At 44.4% G+C, this 22429-nt stretch overlaps 1 protein-coding gene across 10 annotated transcripts in view; it reads left to right on the plus strand.

The window, feature by feature from the left end:
- DEPDC5 (DEP domain containing 5, GATOR1 subcomplex subunit) overlaps nucleotides 1–22429 on the plus strand; it is a 401482-nt gene that overhangs the window by 116443 nt on the left and 262610 nt on the right. For all 10 annotated transcript variants that reach the window (XM_069215090.1, XM_069215095.1, XM_069215097.1 and 7 more), the window contains exons 14-15: nucleotides 76–150; nucleotides 780–914. In XM_069215090.1, coding sequence (XP_069071191.1) covers nucleotides 76–150; nucleotides 780–914 — 210 coding nt within the window. The remainder of the gene's footprint in view (nucleotides 1–75; nucleotides 151–779; nucleotides 915–22429) is intronic.

Below are 22429 nucleotides of genomic sequence, written 5' to 3' on the forward strand. Positions count from 1 at the left end.
CTTAGATCAGTCACAGTATGGAGATATTTACTTGATTCTAAAGGACCTGATGTTTTTTTCTAATTTTTGCTTCAGAGGGCTTCCCTCCAGGCCATAACTCCACTTCTGCACAAGGCAATTATCTGGAAGCCATCAATATCTCCTTTAACGGTAAGTTGCTAAGCAGTATGTGAAACTGTGAAACCCCTGGGACTGGTGGGTGGAGAAGACACATCTTTGATAATGGGCAGTCGTGGCAATAAGTGATCGGTATAGTGAGCAGGGAGATATTGAAAACTATAACCTTTCTGTTGATATTCAGCCTTAGTTTATAGGCACACCAAGGCAGTGATTAGGCAGAATAAAACATTCTTGTGATCGTGGGGGTGATATCAACAGGGAGATCGGAATCAGATAGGCATGCTTTTAAGAACAAAACTACCATCAGGTGTCTTACTGGGCACACCAAACACTTGTGATCACTGACTATAGATCACTGACTATAGCACAGATCATAATATGATAATTGAGTTTTCACAAGTTGGAAGGAGCACAAGTAGTGGTTGACAGCTGAGAGGATGACAATATTTGTTTTGAAAAAATGATTAAGGTGTTTTGTTACTACTGTGGAAGAACAAATCTGTGCATTTAATGTATGTAGGGAAAATAACTAAATATATAACCATGAGGTGTGTGCCTAAACATAGCCCTGTCTTTGTGTCTGCAAGTTCGCTCATTCCCTATTCCTGCCTGCTGTATTCCGTGGTCTTCTGATTCCTTCCTTTTTCATTTCATTGTAGTCTTTGACAAACACTACATAAACCGTAACTTCGATCGGACGGGGCAGATGTCAGTCGTAATCACACCCGGGGTGGGTGTCTTTGAGGTGGATCGATTGCTTATGATTCTCACCAAACAGCGCATGATTGACAATGGTAAGCCCAAAACCACTGCCTTAGGTAGAATGTATTGATTAGAATATAGCTAGATTGAGCTTGCATCTGTTAGCACATCTGTACACGACTATAGATGAGTAGGTGGGCTTAAATCTGCCAAGGTATCTGTTTACTGCTTTAAAGGAGTGGGTGGTGGTCACTTTGCCAAGATATCTCTTACTACTGAAACAAACAAGTTGTTGTTATTCACACTATGGATGTATCTGTTCACTACAATCGACAAGTGGGTGGGCTTAACTCTGCAAGGGATATTTCCTTCTATAGTGGGGTGGATAATAGTCACTCTGCTAAGGTGTCTCTGTAGTAGTACAGATGGTTGGGAGTGCTTACATCTGCTAATTCATCTATACATTATTATAGATGTGTGGGTGTTTATTACCATGCTATGGCATTTGTTCACTATTTCCACCAGGGCACTTGCTTGATCTTTACAAATGTCTCGCTCTACTACTCTGCCTGAGGGTGTGGGCCTGACTCTGCTGGGTTTCCTGTCTACACCAGGGGTGCTCAGTGTCAGCTTAGGTTGGCCACAGCCAAGAGTTTTATGATACCTATAGACCACATTGATGTTTCCCTTTTTTAGATAACGGTGTGGCAATATTTCACATTACAAGCTTAACTTGTGACAGTATGCATATTGGCCTTGCATATCAATATTTCAACCATATAGATCCAAAATGCAGAAATTAGAAAGAATGTCAAATCCATCCCTTTATATACTACAAATCAAAGTATTGCCTTTCAGGATAAGGTCCAGCAAAGTGTTCAAACACATCATTACCTAAACCTGGTTGGAAAAAGAAAACCCAACTGAGAAATGCACATCACACCCTCAACACTCAGTGACATTGCTAGAATTCTTGATTGTCATCAAAAAGTCCTACCTGCAGCCAAAAATAAATACAGAACTTACTGGGCTCAACATTCAGTTTGGTCATATCATCTGGCTGTCCACAAAGGGTAGCTGAAAAAGCTTTGGGAAATGTTGATGTTAAGCATTCTCTAATATATGACATTGATAGAACAACATCAGTCAGGGAAACTAAACACTTGTTTGTAGGGTTTTCAGAAACCCATCAGGACAAAGCTATCTCAAAATCTTTGATTCCCTCCTTGATTGATAGAATTATTCTAGTACGTTAAGCTAAAACAAAAGAAACCCTAATTGGAGAAAAAGAGCCTCAAAAGCTTTTTGTTTGGAAACAAACATGTAGCAGACATTTGTAATGCCGCTACTCGGCGATTTATGCAAACGTTTACTGTGTACTGTTTTTGGCATACAGGCTAGAAAAGATGCACAGATAGTTTAAACTATTTTAAAGGCTTTATTTACTACTACTGTTACTAATTAATATCTGCTTACCTCTGACATTTGGTTTGCAGCTTGTTGTGTTGATTGACATGGTACTCTCCTGCTTTCCTACTGACTAGAAACTAGCACAAACCAACCAATGCATTATCAAAACCTAAACAAAGAAGTCTGTGAAAATTAAGATGTATTATTTTGAATACGTCACTAGATAACAGTGAAGAGTACAGCACATGGATCTGAAATACTGCAAGCTCTGAGTGTTACTGGTGAATTATGTTGTCCTTTCTTACTCAAAGCTAGCAATATCTTCAACCGTGTGCATGCATTGACAAATATCTGTACTCGCTCATTCACAAAAGATAGGCTCCAATTTGCTAACTTGTTCACACTTCAAAATGTCCTCTTCCCAGTGTGAAACAATTAACCCTTGGCATATCTTTCTTTGCAAATATTTACAGGGTGGGGACGTAGACCTGAATACATTGCCTTACTTTAGGCTGTTTACGTACATTACTCCCCCCACAGTAGCGCTCACCACCATTTTAGGTTTTTAACCCTGTCAAGAAAGCCACTACATTAAAGGATCTATTTGGCATCTCTTAGACAGTTTTATTTTCCCTCACTTGTACATACACTATCACTCCACCCACACACTCAGGATACCCTCACACCTAGTCCACTTATCATACGGCATAGCAGAAAAAAGATCTCCGCTAAAGCTACCGTTTGTGGGGCCTTTAGGACAAGGCAGTGCCTGTCCTACTAGCAGCATGCCCTATGATGAAGCATGACATCCCTAAGGGATGTGTGAGGGCACCTTAAAATAACATTTAGGGTTCCCTGTCTCCTCCTCCACCTTTTTCTTCTCTTTTCTCTTTAATAGGAACAGTTCCTCTCCCATTTGTTATATGATGTAGATTTAGCCTGTTCTAAACTGTATCCATTATTACTGTTTTTCATTTTCCATATTCCAAGCTAGGGCTCAAATGAAGTTGTGCCAGTATTTGATCCCAATTGCTCTCAACCATGTGTTCTCATGCTGGAAACAGAGGTGCAGCCACGACAAAGACCTTGTAGACTTTCCCCCAGTCAGGGTGCTTAAAGATTGATCCCTCTAGCGTTGATGGGGAGGAGGCAAAGGGACCTCTTCTTTGGAGCAAATAGCTCACAGACCATTCCCTCCATTCGGAGCAGGTGACTCACATCATGATTTTCATCAGTGGATCTTCATGAGGAGCAGGAAGTATGTATGCTGTCCGTTCCAATGGGACAGGGATCTTACATCCCAACCTATCCGGTGGAGCAGAGAAATCCCTAGAGTGGACCAAGGAGGTTACAGACCAGCTTCTGTACCAGAACAGAGCCCATAGAATGACCTTTGAAGAGCTAATAAGTATAACGAATACTGGCTTCTCCAAGGGGAAACATTTGCTTCACTGGAATAGTCAATTTGTATGATTACCACTGGAAGGGTAAGCCTGAGAGCAAAGTGCTTACAGACTGTTCCCTCCAGCGGTGATGGGTTGCACGCAAAACAACCCTTCCAGTGGTTATTGTCCCAAACTCTTTCTGATGAGAATGCAAACTGACCCCTACAGCCTTGAAAATTCTGCTTACTCTCTCCTTTTGGCAACAATAATTATGCCAATGTCTAGCTGCTTGACTTTTTGACTCAACACAAAAGGTGGATGAATTACTTTATCAGTAGCAGTGTTTTCTATGGGACTAGAGTGAGAGTGAACTGGTTCTGACCTCTTTTGTGTGTGTGTTTCTGTAAAGTTGATAAGAATGGGGAGCAGTCTGTCATATATTTTCTAACTGGTTTTAAGTGCTCACATACTTGACTCTTCAGTAGAGGAGGAAACCCATATAGTAGACCCTCAGGGGGAGCATGGAGATCACAGGCCTAACCTTCCTATGGAACAGTGAAATCATAAACTTACTGCTTCAGTGGAACTGGCAAGCAACCACCAGGCCCATGCAATAAGGGAACTAGCTCACAGGCTGACCCTACAATGGTGACTAGGAGCACTCAAACTGGCCCTCTCCCCCCAGTAAAGCAGGGTACCCACTGACTGATCCATACAATGATGATGAGAAGCAGCAAACAGACTCCTACATTAGTAATGAGGAGTAGGGAAACTAGCTCCTCCATTAAACCAAAGATCTCACAGGCTGATCCCTACAATGGTTTGGGGGTAAACGACTGGTCCCCTCCATGCTGATGGTTATCATGCATACTGGACCCTTCCTTGAAGCATGGAGATCAGAAACTTTCCATTGGATCAGAATGTTCACAGTTTGACCACTCTGGTGCAGCAGGGCGCCTGACAATGTGCCTCTCCATTCGAGGAGTGACATTGTATATCCATCCCTCCAGTGGAGCATGCGCTCATAGATGTACCTCTCCAGTACAGTAGAAAATCCCATAAACTGACTTCTCCACTGGCGTAGCAGGCTCACAGGGTGGTCTTTTGTGGAGGAAGCAGATCACAGACTACTCCTCCTCTGGAAAAAGACGGCCCAGATAGTGAGCTTTCCACTGATGTAGTAGACTCGCAGACTGCCCTTTTCTTTGGCGCAGGGGGCTCACAGATTGACCTTTGAGGAGTGAGCCTATATACTCAACATTCCAATGGATATGGAGCTCACATAGTAGATGCTTCTATGGAGCCTTGAATTTATAAACATACTCTCTAGTGGAGAACGAAGTTCACAAATTAACTCCTTCAGAAGTGACAGAGAGCTCACAAACTGATCCCTACAGTGGTAATAGGCAGCTCACGGCCAAGTGGTGCAAAGAACCTGTACTGATCCAGTGGTACAGAGTTCGAGGATAACCCTTACTATGGTGACAGGGCAACAACAAGGTGACTTCCTCAGTGGTGATGGGGAGTTTGTGAACTGACCCATCCAGTGCTGATGGAGAGTGTGTATACTGGCCCTCAAGTGGTGTAAGAAGTATACCAACAGTGATTACCTTACACATGTTAATGACGTCTTAAAAAGTCATAAAGAAAATGACTTAAAAACCTCCAGTCTTGGAGCTTGCTGGAGGTGGGAGGATGTACTTGACTGCACTACAGTAACCTTTTCCTGTTCCTTGTTCATCAGACCCTGACGTGGCCTACCCATCATCACTGCAGCAGTCATTTAGGTTGCTAAGAAGACCCGCTATGTAGGTTAACCACCAGTCTTGGAGTTTGTGGGAAGGAACACATGGGGAAAATCCAGTGTCCAGAGTCTATAGATTGTGAGACTGTGACCTGCCTCGCCCTTCATCATCGTAGCAGCCGTTTAGCCCGCTAAGGAGAGTTGGTGCATGAGATGAGTGTGGGGGTGCTCAGCCCCAGCACAGACAAGTGATGGGATCATCTGCACTAATTGTATTGCGATAATGGCAAGATAGCATGAGTTTCTGCCTTACTTCAGCCAAGATTATGCTGCTTATTGGGCTAAGTAAGTCCTCTCCGTTTCAGATAGTTCTGCTTCAATAGAAATCAGATTATTTGTCAGAGGCCTTGATGTCTTATGACATTCCTGTCGAAGAGACGGACTCAGGTAGGGGGAGGCCTTAAACTAAGCATGCCCCTTTAGCTATTGGGAGTTCTCCCAGGCAGCTTTCCATCTTTCTCTGTCATTTTCATTGTGACCATATTTTTTTCCAGTCACACACTTCTCAGACTTCACAAATTAAACCTAGGTTCAGGTAGGGGAAGAAGGCGCTTGTCATGGTTCCGCCAGCCAAATCTATCTCTTCCTCCCAAAGTGACTCTATTAGTGGCAGTTCTTTGAAATGTCTGCTGCTTAGCGTCTACCTCAAAAGAGGGCACTCACCCTAATCAACAGGGTGTGCCAGCATAATGTGGGCAGCATTCCTGTGCCAAGAACACTGGTGTCAGATTGTATGGGTTGGATCTAGGCCTAAAATACTTACTGGGGACTATGTTGGTATTTCTTTGCGAACACCACTGATTAGGGCTGCTTGTTTAAAGCATCTGCAATTGGGTCCACGGGTAAGTGAATAAGGGTAATTCCTTTAGGTTTCTTTTACAAACCTCCTTCTTGGTTGCCCAAGCCGGAGGGTGACACATTTGCTCCAGCCTCTGTTCATCAAATGTCCATCAATACTCATGATCAACAGCAGAATACCTTCTAGGTAGGAACTGTGTCCCCTGTTCTCAATTTGACAGAATTACCAAGTACCAATCCACTTGACAGCAGGAATTTCACAAAGGGGAGGGGCAGTAGATGAGAGGTATTGGGTTTCCAGTGTCTGAAGTTTTTGGATGCCCCGTCATCCCTTGATACCAATGACAGACGGCTAGTGCCACAGCAGTTCCATCTGAAAGCCCTCATGACTCCCAGTTACTTTGCCTACAGTGTTTAACAATTCTAACTGTTCACAAAGCATAGCATCACACTCCAATCCCTCTATCCAAGTCAGACCTCGAAAAATCATAAAAATGTTACTAGGCCTGCAGGTCGAGTAACTTGAATAATCTACTCAACCTAACTGTATTTGCCCTGTAAACGGGTCTCAAATTGTGTGATCTTAGGCTAATATTTTATTATACAGAGTTGCCTTTTTCTTTATTCTCACATATGAGTCCAGCTTCAAGTATAGGAGTGCAGCATTTCTGCTGTACAAAAAAAGAACATATTTTGTTTGATTAAAGAGACTAAACTTTTGTTCCATATATAATAAGAATTTAGCCCACATATAGGGTACACGTGATCCATGACTTGCCTCTTTGTTTACTAATAGCATTGACATAAGGGCAGGAGTGTTTCTCAGTTTATGTTTAACCCCTTCACTGCCAGGCCTTTACCCCTCAGGTGCCAGGCCTTTTTTTGGCTATTTGGGGCAGTTTGCACTTAGACCCTCATAACCTTTTGCCCACATAAGCTAGCTACCCACAACAAATTTGTGTCTGTTTTTGCCAACAACCTAGGGATTCTAGAGGTACCCAGAGTTTGTGGGTTCCCCTGAAGGAGGCCAATAAATTAGTCAAAATACAGCGAACAATTTGTTTAAAAAAACAAAACAAAAGGGCTGCAGAAGAAGGCTTATGGTTTCTTCCCTGAAAATGGCATCAACAAAGGGTTTGCGATGCTAAAATCACCAGCTTCCCAGCTTTCAGGAACAGGCAGACTTGAATCAGAAAACCCAATTTTTCATCCCAATTTTGGGCATATTACTGGGACATACCCCATTTTTACGATTGTTTGTGCTATCAGCCTCCTTCCAGTTAGTGACAGAAATGGGTGTGAAACCAATGCTGGATCCCAGAAAGCTAAACATTGCTGAAAAGTAGACAAAATTCTGAATTCAGCAACGGGTAATTTGTGTAGATCCTACAAGGGTTTCCTACAGAAAATAACAGCTGAAATAAATAAAAAATATTGAAATTGCGGTAAACAAAACGGCCATTTTTCTCTACGTTTTACTCTAATTTTTCCTGCGATGTCAGATTTTTTAAAGCAATATACCGTTACGTCTGTTGGACTCTTCTGGTTGCGGGGATATATAGGGCTTGTAGGTTCATCAAGAACCCTAGGTACTCGGAGCCAATAAATGAGCAGCACCTTGCAATGGGTTTTCATTCTATACCGCGTATACAGTAATTCATTTGCTGAAATATAAAGAGTGAAAAATTGGTATCAAGAAAACCTTTGTATTTCCAAAATGGGAAGTAGTAGTTATTTGCACATCTCTGAATTCCAGGGTGCCCATACTAGCATGTGAATTACAGGGCATTTCTCAAATAGACGTCGTTTTTACACACTATCTTTCATTTGGAAGGCAAAAATGTAGATAAGGACAAGGGGCTATAACACTTGTTTTGCTATTCTGTGTTCCCCCAAGTCTCCCAAAACAAATGGTACCTCACTTGCGTGAGTAGGCCTAATCCTCGCGACAGGAAACGCAACATGGACACATCATATTTTTACATTGAAATCTGACGTGTTTTTTGCAAAGTGCCTAGCTGTAGATTTTGGCCTCTAGCTCAGCCGACACCTAGGGAAACCTACCAAACCTGCGCATTTTTGAAAACTAGACACCTAGGGGAATCCAAGATGGGGTGACTTGTGGGGCTCTCACCAGGTTCTGTTACCCAGAATCCTTAGCAAACCTCAAAATTTGGCCAAAAAAACACGTTTTCCTCACATTTCGGTGACAGAAAGTTCTGGAATCTGAGAGGGGCCACAAATTTCCTACCCCCCCACGTCTCCCGATAAAAATGGTACCTCACTTGTATGGGTAGGCCTTGTGCCCGCAGCAGGAAATGCCCCAAAACACATCAAAATTATCAAATACAAAACTACCTGTTTTTGCGGGGGGCACCTGCGTTTTTGGTCCTGGGCTCAGCAGCCATCTAGGAAAACCTACCAAATCCAGACATTTCTGAAAACTAGACACCCGAGGGAGTCCAGGGAGCTGTGACTTGCGTGGATCCCCCAATGTTTTCTTACCCAGAACCCTCAGCAAACCTCAAATTTAGCTAAATAAATCACATTTTTCCCACATTTCTGTGTGGGATCACCGCACCAGGACAAATTTCCTACCACCCAGCGTTCCCCTCAGTCTCCCGGTAAAAATTATACCTCAAGTACTTGTGACAGGGAAGAGCCACAAACATGTTGAAATTGAGGGGGAATCAAAGTGGGTCCAAAAGGGCAGTTTGAGAAAAAACATTTTTAGGCGGATAAGTGCAGCAGAATGTTTATCGGTATAGTTGAGACAATGCTGGGTGGTAGAAATTTTGTGGATTCCTGCAGATTCTGGAAGGTTCCATCACAAAAATGTGGGAAAAATGTGTGCTTTCCAGCAAAGTTGCAGGTTTGCAGGGCATTGTGAGTAAGGAAATGGTGCGTGTGCATGTGAAGCACACCACCCTGGAATCAACCAGATGTTTATTTTTCAGATGTGTCTAGGTCTTGTGGGTTTTTCTACATGGCAGCGTCCCAAAGTAAAAAAAAGTGCAGCCCTCACCATTCCAAGTGGGACGATCTCATGGCCCAAATGTAAAACAAAAATAATCAAATGTCCTCTCACTTGCCATGGGATAAGATGTTTTAGTGTGCGGGGGAGAGCTGAAAGACTGTTAGCCCCTTCAGTTAGGGTGGGGGCATAACTAGGCCCATACTGGTTGGTAGCCACCACCCCACTATTTTCTTTTATTTTTTTATTCCCTGGCATCTAGTAGACTTTTTGTCTCCCCCAGGGTGTGGATCGGGGGTAATTGCCCCTTATTGAAGTTTACAAAAAAAAGAAATCCCTGGTATCTTGTGGGAAATACTGTGAGAGACAAGAAAGGAAAAGCAAGGTCTATCCTTTCCTTTCTTGTCTCTCCCTCCCCACCTCCCGGTCGGAAGAGAAATGTAAAAGCATTTCTCTTCCGGGTCCAGCACGATCAGAGTTGACCTCTGATGAGGTCAGCGCGCGATTTGTGCGCTGACGTCATCAGACGCCACTGGGGGTTTGGGCGGGTGAAAGGGGAAGTGATTTTCCTTTCATCCCTGACGGGGGGGGTAGTCCCACAGGGGGAGCGCTAGTGCTTCCCCCGTTGGCCCTGTGCAGGACGAGGTGGTCTCGTCCCAGGCACATTGGAACTGTGTGCGAGGACGAGACCACCTCGTCCAAGGCACCAAAGGGGTTAAACACTCACTTTTGATAAATATATTACTAAAGCATGATGTGGTAGCGCACTGTCATTTACAGACAGTACATTTCCAAGAAATGTCCAAAAACCTTTCCCACTAACTTGCAGCCTTACTGATAAAACGATATATTGTTTCAACAATAATCTGTGAAAATTGGGTTTTAGAAAACATATTTATCATTTGCACATCACCAAGAAAAGTATTCTGATTTGTTTTCACCCTATTAAAATATTATTTTCATCACACGGAGGTACAAAAAATGGGCTTTCACAACTACTGAAATATTTTTTGAAATGTCTGTACAGTTAACTTAATTATTTAACTATTATGTGTTAGGAAAAACCTGACACCCTTCAGCTTTTCATTTCACAATCTTTGTACAGCAGGGCAGACAGTTCACCTTATAAAATCCTGGGACTCTGCAATCAGAAGGAAAAATACGTCTAAGAAGACAAACAGACTTTTGACCTCTGACTCTGAACACACCGCAAATGTGACAAGAACAAGATTTAAAGACATTTGTATTGCTCCTTCACTTTATGGCTGAACAGAGCACCTGTTCTTTGTCAACTCGCTAAAAGGGGCGAGTAGGTCCTAAAAATAGCTCGACCTATTAAAATTTGACTTGCCGTAGCGAGTGGGCAAGTAGATTTTTGGAGGCCTGCTAGTTATGTCCCCGAGTACAGGTTGCTTGAAGAATGCGTAGTGTTACAGTAAATGAGTATCCTTTATTTAAGTTTTTTTCTGCAAGAATCCTGCCTATTCAATCCCTTCCACCTTGATGGCAACAAATTATTTTTGATCCTGCTCTTGTTTTGGCTGGAGGGTGTCCTTCAGGTAGCCTTATGGCGTTCATTTCACTTATGTTGACTTGTCAGTCCCCTGTACTAAAAACGCTTTATTGCAATAGTACTGAGATTTGACCTATAGTTTACCCTTCTGTGAGTCAATTAATATTGTTACCATTTTGGGTCTACCATTTCACCACGTCTAGTAGTACCTTTGGAATTCCATAAGCGATACAGCTCTTATTTTTAGGTTGAGTGCCTCAGTCTTTGGAGATTTCATTATTAAATAGGGTTTGCCAAGACTATTAAATCAGGTTTCTCAGTAGAGGTTTGTTAGCTAGAAGGGACGCTACTAGTAGATCCTTGCAAGAGTTTTTTAGACACCTATGGTTTGTCTAACACTTCATTATGTACTGCAAGCCACCTCCTGTTCTATTGTTCAATTACATGGAATACCCACCAAAGCATTAGTCGTTAAATGCATGCCTGCGGTCAATTTGGGGAGTTTGCATAGGCAGACAAAATGATTGAGAAGTTGTAAAATTCATTGGATCTTGTAATCCCGAAAGAAGAATGGCATACCCATCTCAGTAAGCTGTATGAAAATCTGGAGGTGGATAGACTTCACATTGTGGCCCCTCTCAAGGACTTCCAAAGACTTACAGGCCTTATGAGGTTTTGGAATATATTAATGCCAGCTCTACCAATAAGGTCCCAGACAAGGTTCTTGCAGGTTATATATGTACAATCTCACTCCCCTGGCCCCTTGACTGACAAAAGTTTTCACTGTGACCCATAGTACTGGTTGTCTGCGTGTTTCTCCAGTATTTTCTGCTATTAAACCTATTCTCAAGAAAGAGGATCTGTTCACCCTCAGCTGTTACTGGACATCTCCCTTTTGCATTCCTCCCCTAAAATCCAGGGTATGGTCCTGCTGAATAGATTGCTGCACTGGAACACTTGAAATCCTTTTATGGTCGAGTTGCGCTTTTGAGAGGGCTTAGCACCAGAGAACAGTATTTAACTCTTAATCTGCTAAATGAAAAATGTTAGCATCAAAAAGAGGATATTTATTTAGCTTTCATTGACCTCTCCTCTTTTGCCACGTCACAATTATGTAATAAATCATGCTAAATGGTGGATGGAATCTAGAGTATAGAATGTGCTTCCAAGATTAAATTGCTCCCTCTGGTACCCAGTTTGGTTTGGGAGGCAGGTTTAGTGCACCACACCATTTAAGTTTGATGGAGGTGCAAGGTAGGGGTGTGTGTTGGCTCCCTTTTGACAGAGCCCATGCACCCTTAGAATGGCAGATGAGGCCGAAAGTGACGAGAAGACACAAAGTAGCCAAAACAAACAATTATTGAATGAAATCTGGAGCTTAAAACTGCCCTTCTTTATTTGCCACAGTTTGCCTTATTTCAGAATGCGAGAAATGAAAATTCATAAGTAGTGAATGTTCTTGTTGGTCATGCAGCCTCAGAGATGGACCCAAGTAAGATGGACCAGCTGTACAAGTCAGATGCCAGTGACGCTCTGCATAGTCAGGCTATAAAGAAGAGAGTAAGCCTAAATAGTGCATGGCATTCTTCCTCCCTGCCCCTTCACACCTCCATCTTTTTTGAATTTTGACATAACAGTGTGCAGCATGATACAATAAGGTACATACAACGTGCAATAGACAATATCCATCACATATTTCGTAAAGCACAGGAGCACATTAGTGTATTTACAGCCCAGGTAGGGACAGTGGTCCTGGTACAAAGATCAGACCACCTCAGCCAACCTAAGCCATACTCCAATAAAAGAATACACCACATCTGTGTACAGGTCAGCCAGGCTGGGTACCAAAAGGAAGGACACACCAATGATTGTCTTTGTGCCCTTCCTGTATATCTAGCTGCGTCCCAGCCACATTCAGTCCACCAGTGTTTAACAAACAAGATTGTAGGGGGGTGCAAATGTCTTTTGGCCTGCTGGTAGGTGGCAGTGTGCAGTATGTACACCCCTATCTTGACTCAGTAAGTTACTTTGTGACCTTCCTGGATGCAGCTGGAGATTAGCACCAAACCTCGTTTACAACACCGTTGGCCTTTGAAAATTCTTTATGGTAAACTGAGTAGGTACCAAAATTTGAGCTTTAGTGTAGATTAACTGTACCTCTAGCGTTTCATACAGGCCATGTTCACTATTCATTCTTAATTATAGTAGGCTGTAAATCATCCCTCTAAACATGCAGGCTTTGGATGTGCAGCTGCTTCTCGTTCTACTTGAGAAGTGCTTCACCATCCTCAACCAAGCTTTGGTGGACGGCAGGCATGTGACAGAGTTCACCATCTCATGTGGACTAGACAACACAGACTCCCTGAGTTGAGCCATGGTTTCTACAGTGGCGCTGTCGCCACTCCTAGTTACAGTCCACTGGGTTCTCGGGGGATGTCCAGACTTCACTGATTGACATGCCTTTCGATGGCTCTTGCCTCTTTTGCGACAAGACCGATGCAGCACTCGAGGACTTTCACTGACGCCCGGTCACTGGCAAATTCTTTGGGCTTTCTTTATTGACCCAGCTGCAACAGCAGTCCTTTCACCCCTACCGCGAACGTGGAAGAGGCAACTTTGGGTGTCCACAGTGTCTATCAGCTTAGTTCTGCTAGATCTGACTTTCCTGCCTGTGGATCCCTGAACTTAATTCAGTGCACCAATTCTTGAACGTGAAAGTCTAGCTTGTGTTAGGCCCAACCATCCTCACACAACTCACTCAATTTTCTGCATGATGTGGTGTTAGTATTTCGTAGGCGACTAACAGTCCTGAAAAGATTTCAAGGACACATTGATAAACCAGATCCAATTTCAATTTTACAACATCACACAAAGCCCTGTACTAAGTAAGAGACCCTTTATGGTTAAAAGTGTTTATTTCTAAATTCCATGTGATCAGTAATGAGAATAAAATGACCATTTCTAACATGGCTAGACATTAATTTATCAACCTATTTACCCTATCACCCTAATACCATTACACAGTGAGAGCATGGAGTAGATCAACTTGCATGTGGTTTTTTTTGGGAGAAGACCTACTGTATGTCTGTTTATAGCAAAATGTTTTGATTATCAGGAGAGCTTGAAGTGAGTGTCCTCTCGTAAGAAAACACAGGACAGCTGGGCTCAGCTCTTTTCAGCACAGCATGTTATCAGCATTCATCAAACGACTGGAGGCTGCAGCAGCTCGTCCATCTGACTGCTTCTGTCGGAAAAATCTTGGAGAGCATCTGTTGCTATAATATCGGGCAAAGATCTTTATGATTTGGTGCTGATTTCAAAGGGTTTTTGTAGTTAATCGACTACTCTTATCTTTCTTAAGGACTGTATTCACATAAACATACTGCTGAAAAGCTAGAAATATGACAATACCGACTGCACTGTTTGGGTGATAGCTGTTATTTGACCTTGGGAAAGGCACCTCTCCCAGACTACTGTTGCTCAAGGAACTTTTTTTATGTCACTTCTGGGAGGATATAACATCTTTTGTGTGTCGCTACCGGGGATGTGACATCTTTTGTTTGTTACTACCAGGGGATATAAAAATCTTTTGTATGTTAGAGTCAAAAGGATGTGATAAATGTACATATTTTCTCCAGGAAGGTAAAGACCTCCATGTTTCAAACCTAGGAAGCAAAAGATCACCATTTTCTAAGTAGGTGTAACTCAAAGTGGGATCATAGTTTGGACAAAATTGTGTCGGGCAATAGGGTTTAACGGCATCAGTAAAAGCCGTACCCAGCCCTTTCGTGGATGAGGCTGCGGAACCCAAAAAGTACGCGGAAGCCAGTCCCAGCATGCTGCCCAGCCCCTCACCCATACGCTGCTGCACCCTCCAAGCCTCTTTTGTATGCCATCTATCCAACACAGCCATCCTGTTGGATATGAATCAGACACTAGCTACCCCAATGGTCGGCGATTACACCTGACAAGTAGGTGCTTCAGATCATGCAGACTGTGTACGCCCTACCATTTGTGGAAATTCCTCAGCCTCTTCCATCATCCCAAGACCGGCTGGCGGAGGACCATCTCTTCTTACTCCGCTAGGAAGTGCAGTCTCTTTTGCCAAAGGAGCCATGGAAAGGGTGTCCGCACCAGAAGCAGGATGTGGTTATTATTCCCACTATGGCGAAGGCCTCAACCCTATACTAGATCTGCACCCTCTCAACTTGTTGAGGTAGGAAAATGTCAGGATTCTTACGTTGGCTCAGGTTCTGTCTGCCCTGGTAAAGGAGACTGATGATAACATTGGACCTGCAGAACATGTCCTTCTACATCTTTGTTCTAGCATTTCCAGTTTACTGTGCTTCCCTTTGACCTCACCAGGCTTGCGCCCCTGGTGTTCCCGAAAGTGATGGCAGGGGTTGCAGCTCATTTACGAAGGTCAGGGATGCCAGTCTTACTCTACCTCAATGACCTGATGTTGAAGGCGGGCTTGCCCACGGTAGTTGTTGCCCACATTCATGCCATGGCGAACCTTCTGCATTCGCTCGTTCACTTTCAGCATGCCGGAGTGACACCTAACTACTTCTCAGACGCTTCCTTTCATCTGAGCCTTTCTTGGCAGAGTGCAGTTGGCGAGTCCGGGATACTCCGGCTATGATTCCAATATTTCTGCCTCTAGCCTGGATTTCGGTGAGACTGACTCCGAGTTTGCTGGGTGTCGTAGCCTTCTGGGTCCTGATGGTAAAGCATGCCTGATGGCATATGTGGGCTCTGTAGTGGGATCTAAAGTCCCAGTCAACACAGTATCAGGGGAACCTTTCTGACCTGGTCCAGATGTCGAAGGGCACTGCGAAAGATCTGCAGTGGTGGCTGATTAACTGCGATTATTATTTGACCTTTATTGAGCGCAAACAAATCACATTCAAGAGGATCTCTCTGCACTATTACACCACACACACACAGGTCAGGGATTAAAGATGAACAGATTGTGGAAAAACCAGGTTTTGAGAGATTGTTTAATTAGAGCAGGATCGTATATGTAAGGATAGCTGGTTCCAGTGTTGGGGGCCAAATATGAAAATGATCGACCTCCATGCTTGGCCATACGTATAAGCTGAGGGCATAGTAAAAATTGCTTACTAGACCTGAGGTTGCGAGTTGGAATGTAAAGCTGCAGCTTGTTCCGCAAACAGCAGTTATCACTTCCATGTAGGGACTTATGTACCAAATAGAGAAACTTAAAAGGGAGAGAATGAAGCTGGTCTGGTGTGTGGTGGGTACCTAAGGTACTTACACCTTATACCAGGTATCCCCTATTAGTGAAGTGTAGGTAGTGTCTAGAAGCCAGGCTGTCTAGAGGTAGCTGTGGATGAGCAGCCAAGGCTTATCTAGGAGTCATGCAAAGCTCATGCAAAACGATGTAGTCACACAGCACTTACACACATGAAAGAAAACACTCAGTTGTACAAAAACAAAGGTACTTTATTTTTGGAACGCAATACGACAAAGTACTAGAGAGGCAACCCTCTGTTAGGAGGTAAGTAATACACTAATTATATACACTAGTAGACAGTAATAGGCACAGAAAAGGTTAGAAAACAGTGCAAATAGCAATAACCAATAGTGACACTAGGGGGAGCCCAAACCATATACTAAAAAAATGGATTGCGAACACAGGACCCCCACCTAGGTAAGTGGAATGTGTACAGGGGAGCTAGGAGTACTAGAAAACCACAGAGGTAAGCAACACAGTAACCCCCAGCGACCAGGAAAGCAGGAGTAAATCACTGGAATTTCCACAAACCACCTAAAAGGAAGGAACAGAAGGCATCCAGACAAGACTGCAAGAAACTAGTGGTGTATTACTGGGGAAGAAGACCTGTGGAGAGAGGGGACCAAGTTCAAGAGTCACAGTGGAGTCCAGTAGGAGTAGGAGCTACTACCCACCCAGCTGTACTTGCAGGAGTTGGTGAACTGTGAGGAAGGACAGGTCAGCGCTGCAGCCCTGGAGCCGGAGAAGAGTTCCTGATGGATGCAGAAGATGTCCCACGCTGGAGTGAAGATTGCAGACGGGTGTCATACAGGAATTCTTTCAACAAGCCTTGGCAAAGACAAATTTGTGGTTAGTGGAAAAGTGGAGCTGCGGGGACCAGCAAGGGCCAGGAGGACTCAACCCAGGAGGGGTGAGTCAGAGGGGGCCCTCAGCAACAGAGAGATCCCACAGGAGCAGAAGCAGCACCCACAGGACGGGGACGCAGAAGTCGCAGAAGGAGCCCATGCAGCACTACAGAAATGGATCCCACGCCACAGGATAACCACGCAGAGTGCTGTGCATCGCAGTAAGGAGTGCTGGGGACTGGAGCTACATGTCGCCTGAAGATCCCTTGGAGGAGATGCAAACAAGCCATGGCAGATGCAAGAGACACAGTGCACTGGGGTACTGTCCTGCGTGGGAAGACAAGGGCTTACCTCCACCAAAGTTGGACAGGTGGCAGAGAGGACCAAGAGGACTACTTCGGACCACTACCCGTGATCCACGATCTATGCAGCTCAGGATGAAAGTAAATCCACACAGCCGGTCGTTGTTGCAGTAGTTGCCTTCATATGCAGGGGAGTGACTCCTTCACTCCAAGGGAGATTCCTTCTTGCTTCTTGGTGAAGACTGAAGTCTTGCAGCCCTCAGAGGATGCACAGCTGGGGAAATGTTGCAGTTGCTGGAAGGAGCCGGAGAAACAATGTTGCAGAGCATAGTCATTGCTGTACCTGCAGATTGTATGTTCCTGTGAAGTCCAGTTGCAGTTCCAGTGGCCAGAAGATGAAGTAAATGTTGCAGAGCAGTCCTGCTGGAGTCTTGCACGTCAAATCTGAGGACCCACCCCAGAGGAAGACTCTAAATAGCCCTAAGAGTGGGCTTGGTCACCTAGCCAGGTGACCACCTATCAGGAGGTGCCTCTGATGTCACCTGCCTGGCCTGGCCACTCAGATGCTCCCAGAGTTCCCTGCCAACTTTGGAAACAAGGTGGCAGAACCCAGGGACCCTCTGGGGGAGCTCTGAGCAACATCCCTGGAGTGGTGATGGATAGGGGAGAGGTCACTCCCCTTTCTATTGTCCAGTTTCGCACCAGAGCAGGGATTGGGGGTCCCTGAACCGGTGTGGACTGGTTTGTGCATGGAGGGCACCAAATGTGCCCTTCAAAGCATACCAGTGGCTTGGGGAGGCTACCCCTCCCAAGCCAGCTACACCTGTTCCCAAAGGGAGAGGGTGTTACCTCCCTCTCCCAAAAGAAATCCTTTGTTCTGCCTTCCTGAGCTTGATCAGATCAAGTAGCAGGAAGGCAGAAACCTTTGTGAGGGGTGGCAGCAGCTTGGGCTGCCTGGAAAACCTGTAAGACTGGTGGTAGCAGTGCTGGAGGTCCTCTAAGGAGCCCCCAAAGTGCATGGATTCATACTTAAAATACTTGCAACAGTGATGGGGTATGAATCCGACATGTTTGATTCCAAACATGCCCAGGTTCAGTGTTACCATTATGTAACTGGACATAGCTAGTGACCGATGTCCAGTACACGCGTAAAATGGCATCCCGCACTCATGAAATCCGGAAAAATGGAACAGGAGTTCGTGGGGGCACCTCTGCTAGTGCAAGGGTGCCCTTATACACAGGTACCTGCACCCTGCCCTCTCGGCTGCGAGTGCCTACCATAGGGGTGGCTTACAGTGATCTGGTGCAGTGACCAGTTGTGAAAACTGGTGCATGCACCTGTTTCATGCAGACTGCACTGGCAGGCCTGCAGAACCCTTTGCATGGGCTCCCTATGGGTGGCAGAATAACAGCTGTATTTTGTACCACCTGGTGTTTAGCTAAAATGCCCTCATTCATTGCTACCATCAGGGTGTTACCGTAATGCACGCAACTTAAAATAAGTGCCTGAGTAAGTGATTTCCTGGTCAGAATTGGAAGGGTTTCCTAAGAAGGCGCATAATCCCAAAACAGGATCCGGAGATAGTATTGACATGTTCTTTCATGGAGAGATTCTCGTTTATCAGGACACCCAAATTTCTAACTACCTTTTTAGGGGTTAGGGGTAGGGGCCGACCCCGAGGGCCACCACCCTTCAGACCAAAAGTAGTGGGCTTTTTCAAAAAGTAGAATCTCAGTCTTTCTGGTGTTCAGTTGGAGATAGTTGGCTGACATCCTAAGGCAATCTTTTTCATGCATTCACTGAATCTTAATTTGGTAGATTCACAGTTGGGCCATGGTGATAAGTTGTGTGGCATCTGCATAAAGAAACCGCGTGATCTTATCACTTGAGCCAAGGGTGGTCACATAGATATTAAAAAAGGTATGGCTCATAGATGAACCCTGTGGTACCTTCTTGTCCAGGGCCATGGTTCTAGAATTGAAAATGTCTGACTGCACTGGGTTGGTCCGATCACTCAAAAAGTTTTTCAACCAGCCCAGAGCCTTTCCACCGACACCAATCTTCACTAGTCTTTGGATAAGGGTTGAATGTGAGATGGTGTTGAATGCTGTGGACAGATCTAATCATACCAATGTGGCTGGGTGCCCCTCATCAAGAGAAAGTCTGATGGTATCTAGAACCTCCACCAATGTTGTTTCTGTGGAGTAAGAAGCTCGGAAACCAGACTGGGCTGGGTCTAACAAGGAGTGACTTTCCAAAAAAGATGTACATTTTCTATTAACTAAGGTCTCTATAACTTTTCCAAGAAAAGGGAGCAGTGATATTGGTCTGTAGTTTACCAACTCTAGGGAATCTGACATGAAAAAAAAAAAACAGGTCGGACCCGAGCTGCTTTCCTATTTGTCAGAAAGATTTCCATGCTCATTGAGAGTTTAAACAGGTGTCTAATAGTCGAAAGAAGAGATTGGGCCAGGGTTGCCATAATATAAGGCAGAGCAGAATCTTCTAGTGAACCAGATTTGAAATTGTTTGATCGACACTTGTTCAGGGTGACAGGGTCAGAAGTTTCCAAAACGGGAGGGTAAATGATAACTGAGGTGGTAGATGAAGTTGACCCTCCCAGTACAGAACCATTTAAGGAGGTTTTATAAATTTTGAAGTAGTTTGCAAGATCATCACAAAGAGACTGAGAATCTGTGATAGAGATAGGCTGAGGGATTAGTCAATTCCTTCAGAATCCTGTACAGTTCTTTTTTTGAGTTTTCTGCATTATTGATGATGTCCAAAAAGTGAGTCTTCCTTGATTCTTTAATGTTTTTGTGATAGGTTCCTAGGGCAGCTTTGTAAATAAGTTTTTCACCAAGAGTTTTTGTAGTCCTCCATTTGTGTTCCACCTTTCTAAAAGCTGTTTTTTTCCTTTTTTAGGGAATCTGAAAGCCAGGGGGAAATTATGTTCTTTGATGTGGATTGACTAAGCTTAGGGGGAGCAATTGTGCCTAGTGCCTTGATGAAGACTCCACAAAGTCATCCAAGGCCATATTTATATCTGCATGGCTCCTCGGGGAGGGGGGAGGAGCATTATAAATGATGAAAGTGCTACCTTCTTCCATGGCCTAAACAAACTGGGTGCTCTTATGTTAAGGTCTGGGGGTTTTCCCATGTTGAGATAAAAATTAATGGAAAAGTGGTCTGTCCAGACCTGCGAAGTGGGGGAATCTCCCTGTAGATTGGGTGAATTTGTGAATATAAGTTCCAGAATGTGTCCTGTTGTGTGTGAAGGGCCTACCACCTTCTAATAAAGACCTAAAGATTCCAGGTCTGAAAGCAAGCGTATCTGAGGTCAGCTTTGCATGATGGTTAAAATCCCCAACACTCATAAAGTTGTCTGCTGCCAAAATGTGTGATGCCAAGCATTTGATAAGCTTATTGCTGAAATCTTTTTTTAGCTTGGAGGGTGACATACTAATGCACTCTTCCAGGTTAGCTTCGAAAGTGTCTCTAATTTAAAAATACACAGCTCTCCCCAGTTGATGAGAAGTGACTGCAGTAACGTGATTTTCGCCATTTTACGAAAAGCAATGGCAAGACTCCTGCCACTTTTTTACTTTATATCTAGTCTGATTAACCTGTAGTTGGAGGGGAACACTCTTGAAATACTAAGAAGTACCACAGGATGAAGCCATGTTTCTATGATGAAACAAATATCTGGTCTTTTCGTTTCCAAAAGATCCCATAATTCCAGGCCATGTTTAGAAAAAGAGCAGGCATTGAAGTAAAGAACATGTACCTTAGTGGATTCCAAATTTTGTAATGTAGAGGGGTCTGATGTTCCTTCCTGTCAAGAGCTTTATTTTCTTATGCAGTACCTGCATAAATTATTGTTACTTAGGAGCTTGCACTGTTCCTGGGAGGTGGAGGGAGAACACACAAAATTGCAGTGTTTGCAAATATGAGGGCCATCTTGTTCTAGAGGTAGTAGCGAAGTGCATAATAGACTGGGAGTACATGAAAGAATGATTTGTTCCCTGATGTTTTTAAAATCAACTCTAGTATGAGATACAGGAGGCATTATCTTATTATGCGATTGGGCCAGTGGTAGATTCCTTTCCCTTCCCCACCTGAGCTGACAGCGGTGACGGATGCATCCCTTTTTTAGTTGGGGTGGCCAGCTGGGAAAGGTGGAGACCAGAGGCCTCTGTTCTCTGGTGGAATCTCAGCTCAGCATCACTCTTCTTGAGCTGTTACATCAAAGGAAGACTGGTTCAGGTGTTCACAGACAACACCACCGTCAGGTGTTATTACAAGGGCAGTGTGGGGGTTGTGCACCCTGTATCAGGAGGCTCTGCGCCTCTGGTTTTGGCTGGGCTGCCAGGACATCCTTCTGGCCCTGCACCACCTGGTGGGTTCCCTGAACGCCAGGGCACAAGAACTCAGCAGTCAATGTCTTGCGAATCACAGATGGTTTCTATATCCAGCATTGGTGCAAGGTCTCTTCCGAGACTGGGTAGGACCTTGGCTTGATCTGTTCGCCACTACAGGGAACGCACAATGCCAGCACTTCTGTCCGCTGGAGTTTCAAAACATGGTTTTGCTTGGAGACGCGTTCCTCTTCAAGTGGAACTTGGAACTCCACTGCATGCTTGATTTCCTGCTGTTTGTTCTATCTAGCTTTGGTCTGCCTTGCTGTCTCAGTCATCTTGTTTTACTATCTGTGTCATCCTGTACACCTTCCCGCCGATACCACTTCTGACCAGAGTTTCCAGAGGATCAAGACCAACCGGGCCCAAGTCATCCTTGTGGCTCCAGACTGGGCACAGAGAGTATGGTACCCTGAACTACTGAGCATGAGCATCTGTCCTCCGGCCATGCTGCCTCTTTGGGAGGACTTCCTGTTGCAGCAACAAGGCAGGGTTCTAAGCCCGAACCTGTACACACGCCACCTCCGCGCCTGGAGATTGAGTGGCAACAGCTAAGGGTTTTTGATCTCTCTCCCAAAGTTTGTGATGTCATTTTGGCAGTCAGGTGTCTAGTCACTAACACTATCTACACATGCCATTGGAATACGCTTGTGGTTTGGTATTCCTCACGTCATGCGGACCCCCTCTCTATACCTCTGTTGAAGGTTTTATTGCTTGTTCTAGCTTGAGCCCAACAATGCCTTGAGCACTGTTAAGGTTCTACTTGTCACCTAGTTTGGCTTTTCTGTGGCTACCGGCTCAACCTTCCGGCTCCAGTTCCCAGTTGTGACTCATTTTTTGGAAGGCTTACAGCATTTATTCCCACCTACTCCATTTGTAATGCCCCAATGGGACCTTAAT

Source organism: Pleurodeles waltl, chromosome 11 (assembly GCF_031143425.1).
Source record: "Pleurodeles waltl isolate 20211129_DDA chromosome 11, aPleWal1.hap1.20221129, whole genome shotgun sequence".
Lineage (NCBI taxonomy): Eukaryota > Metazoa > Chordata > Amphibia > Caudata > Salamandridae > Pleurodeles > Pleurodeles waltl.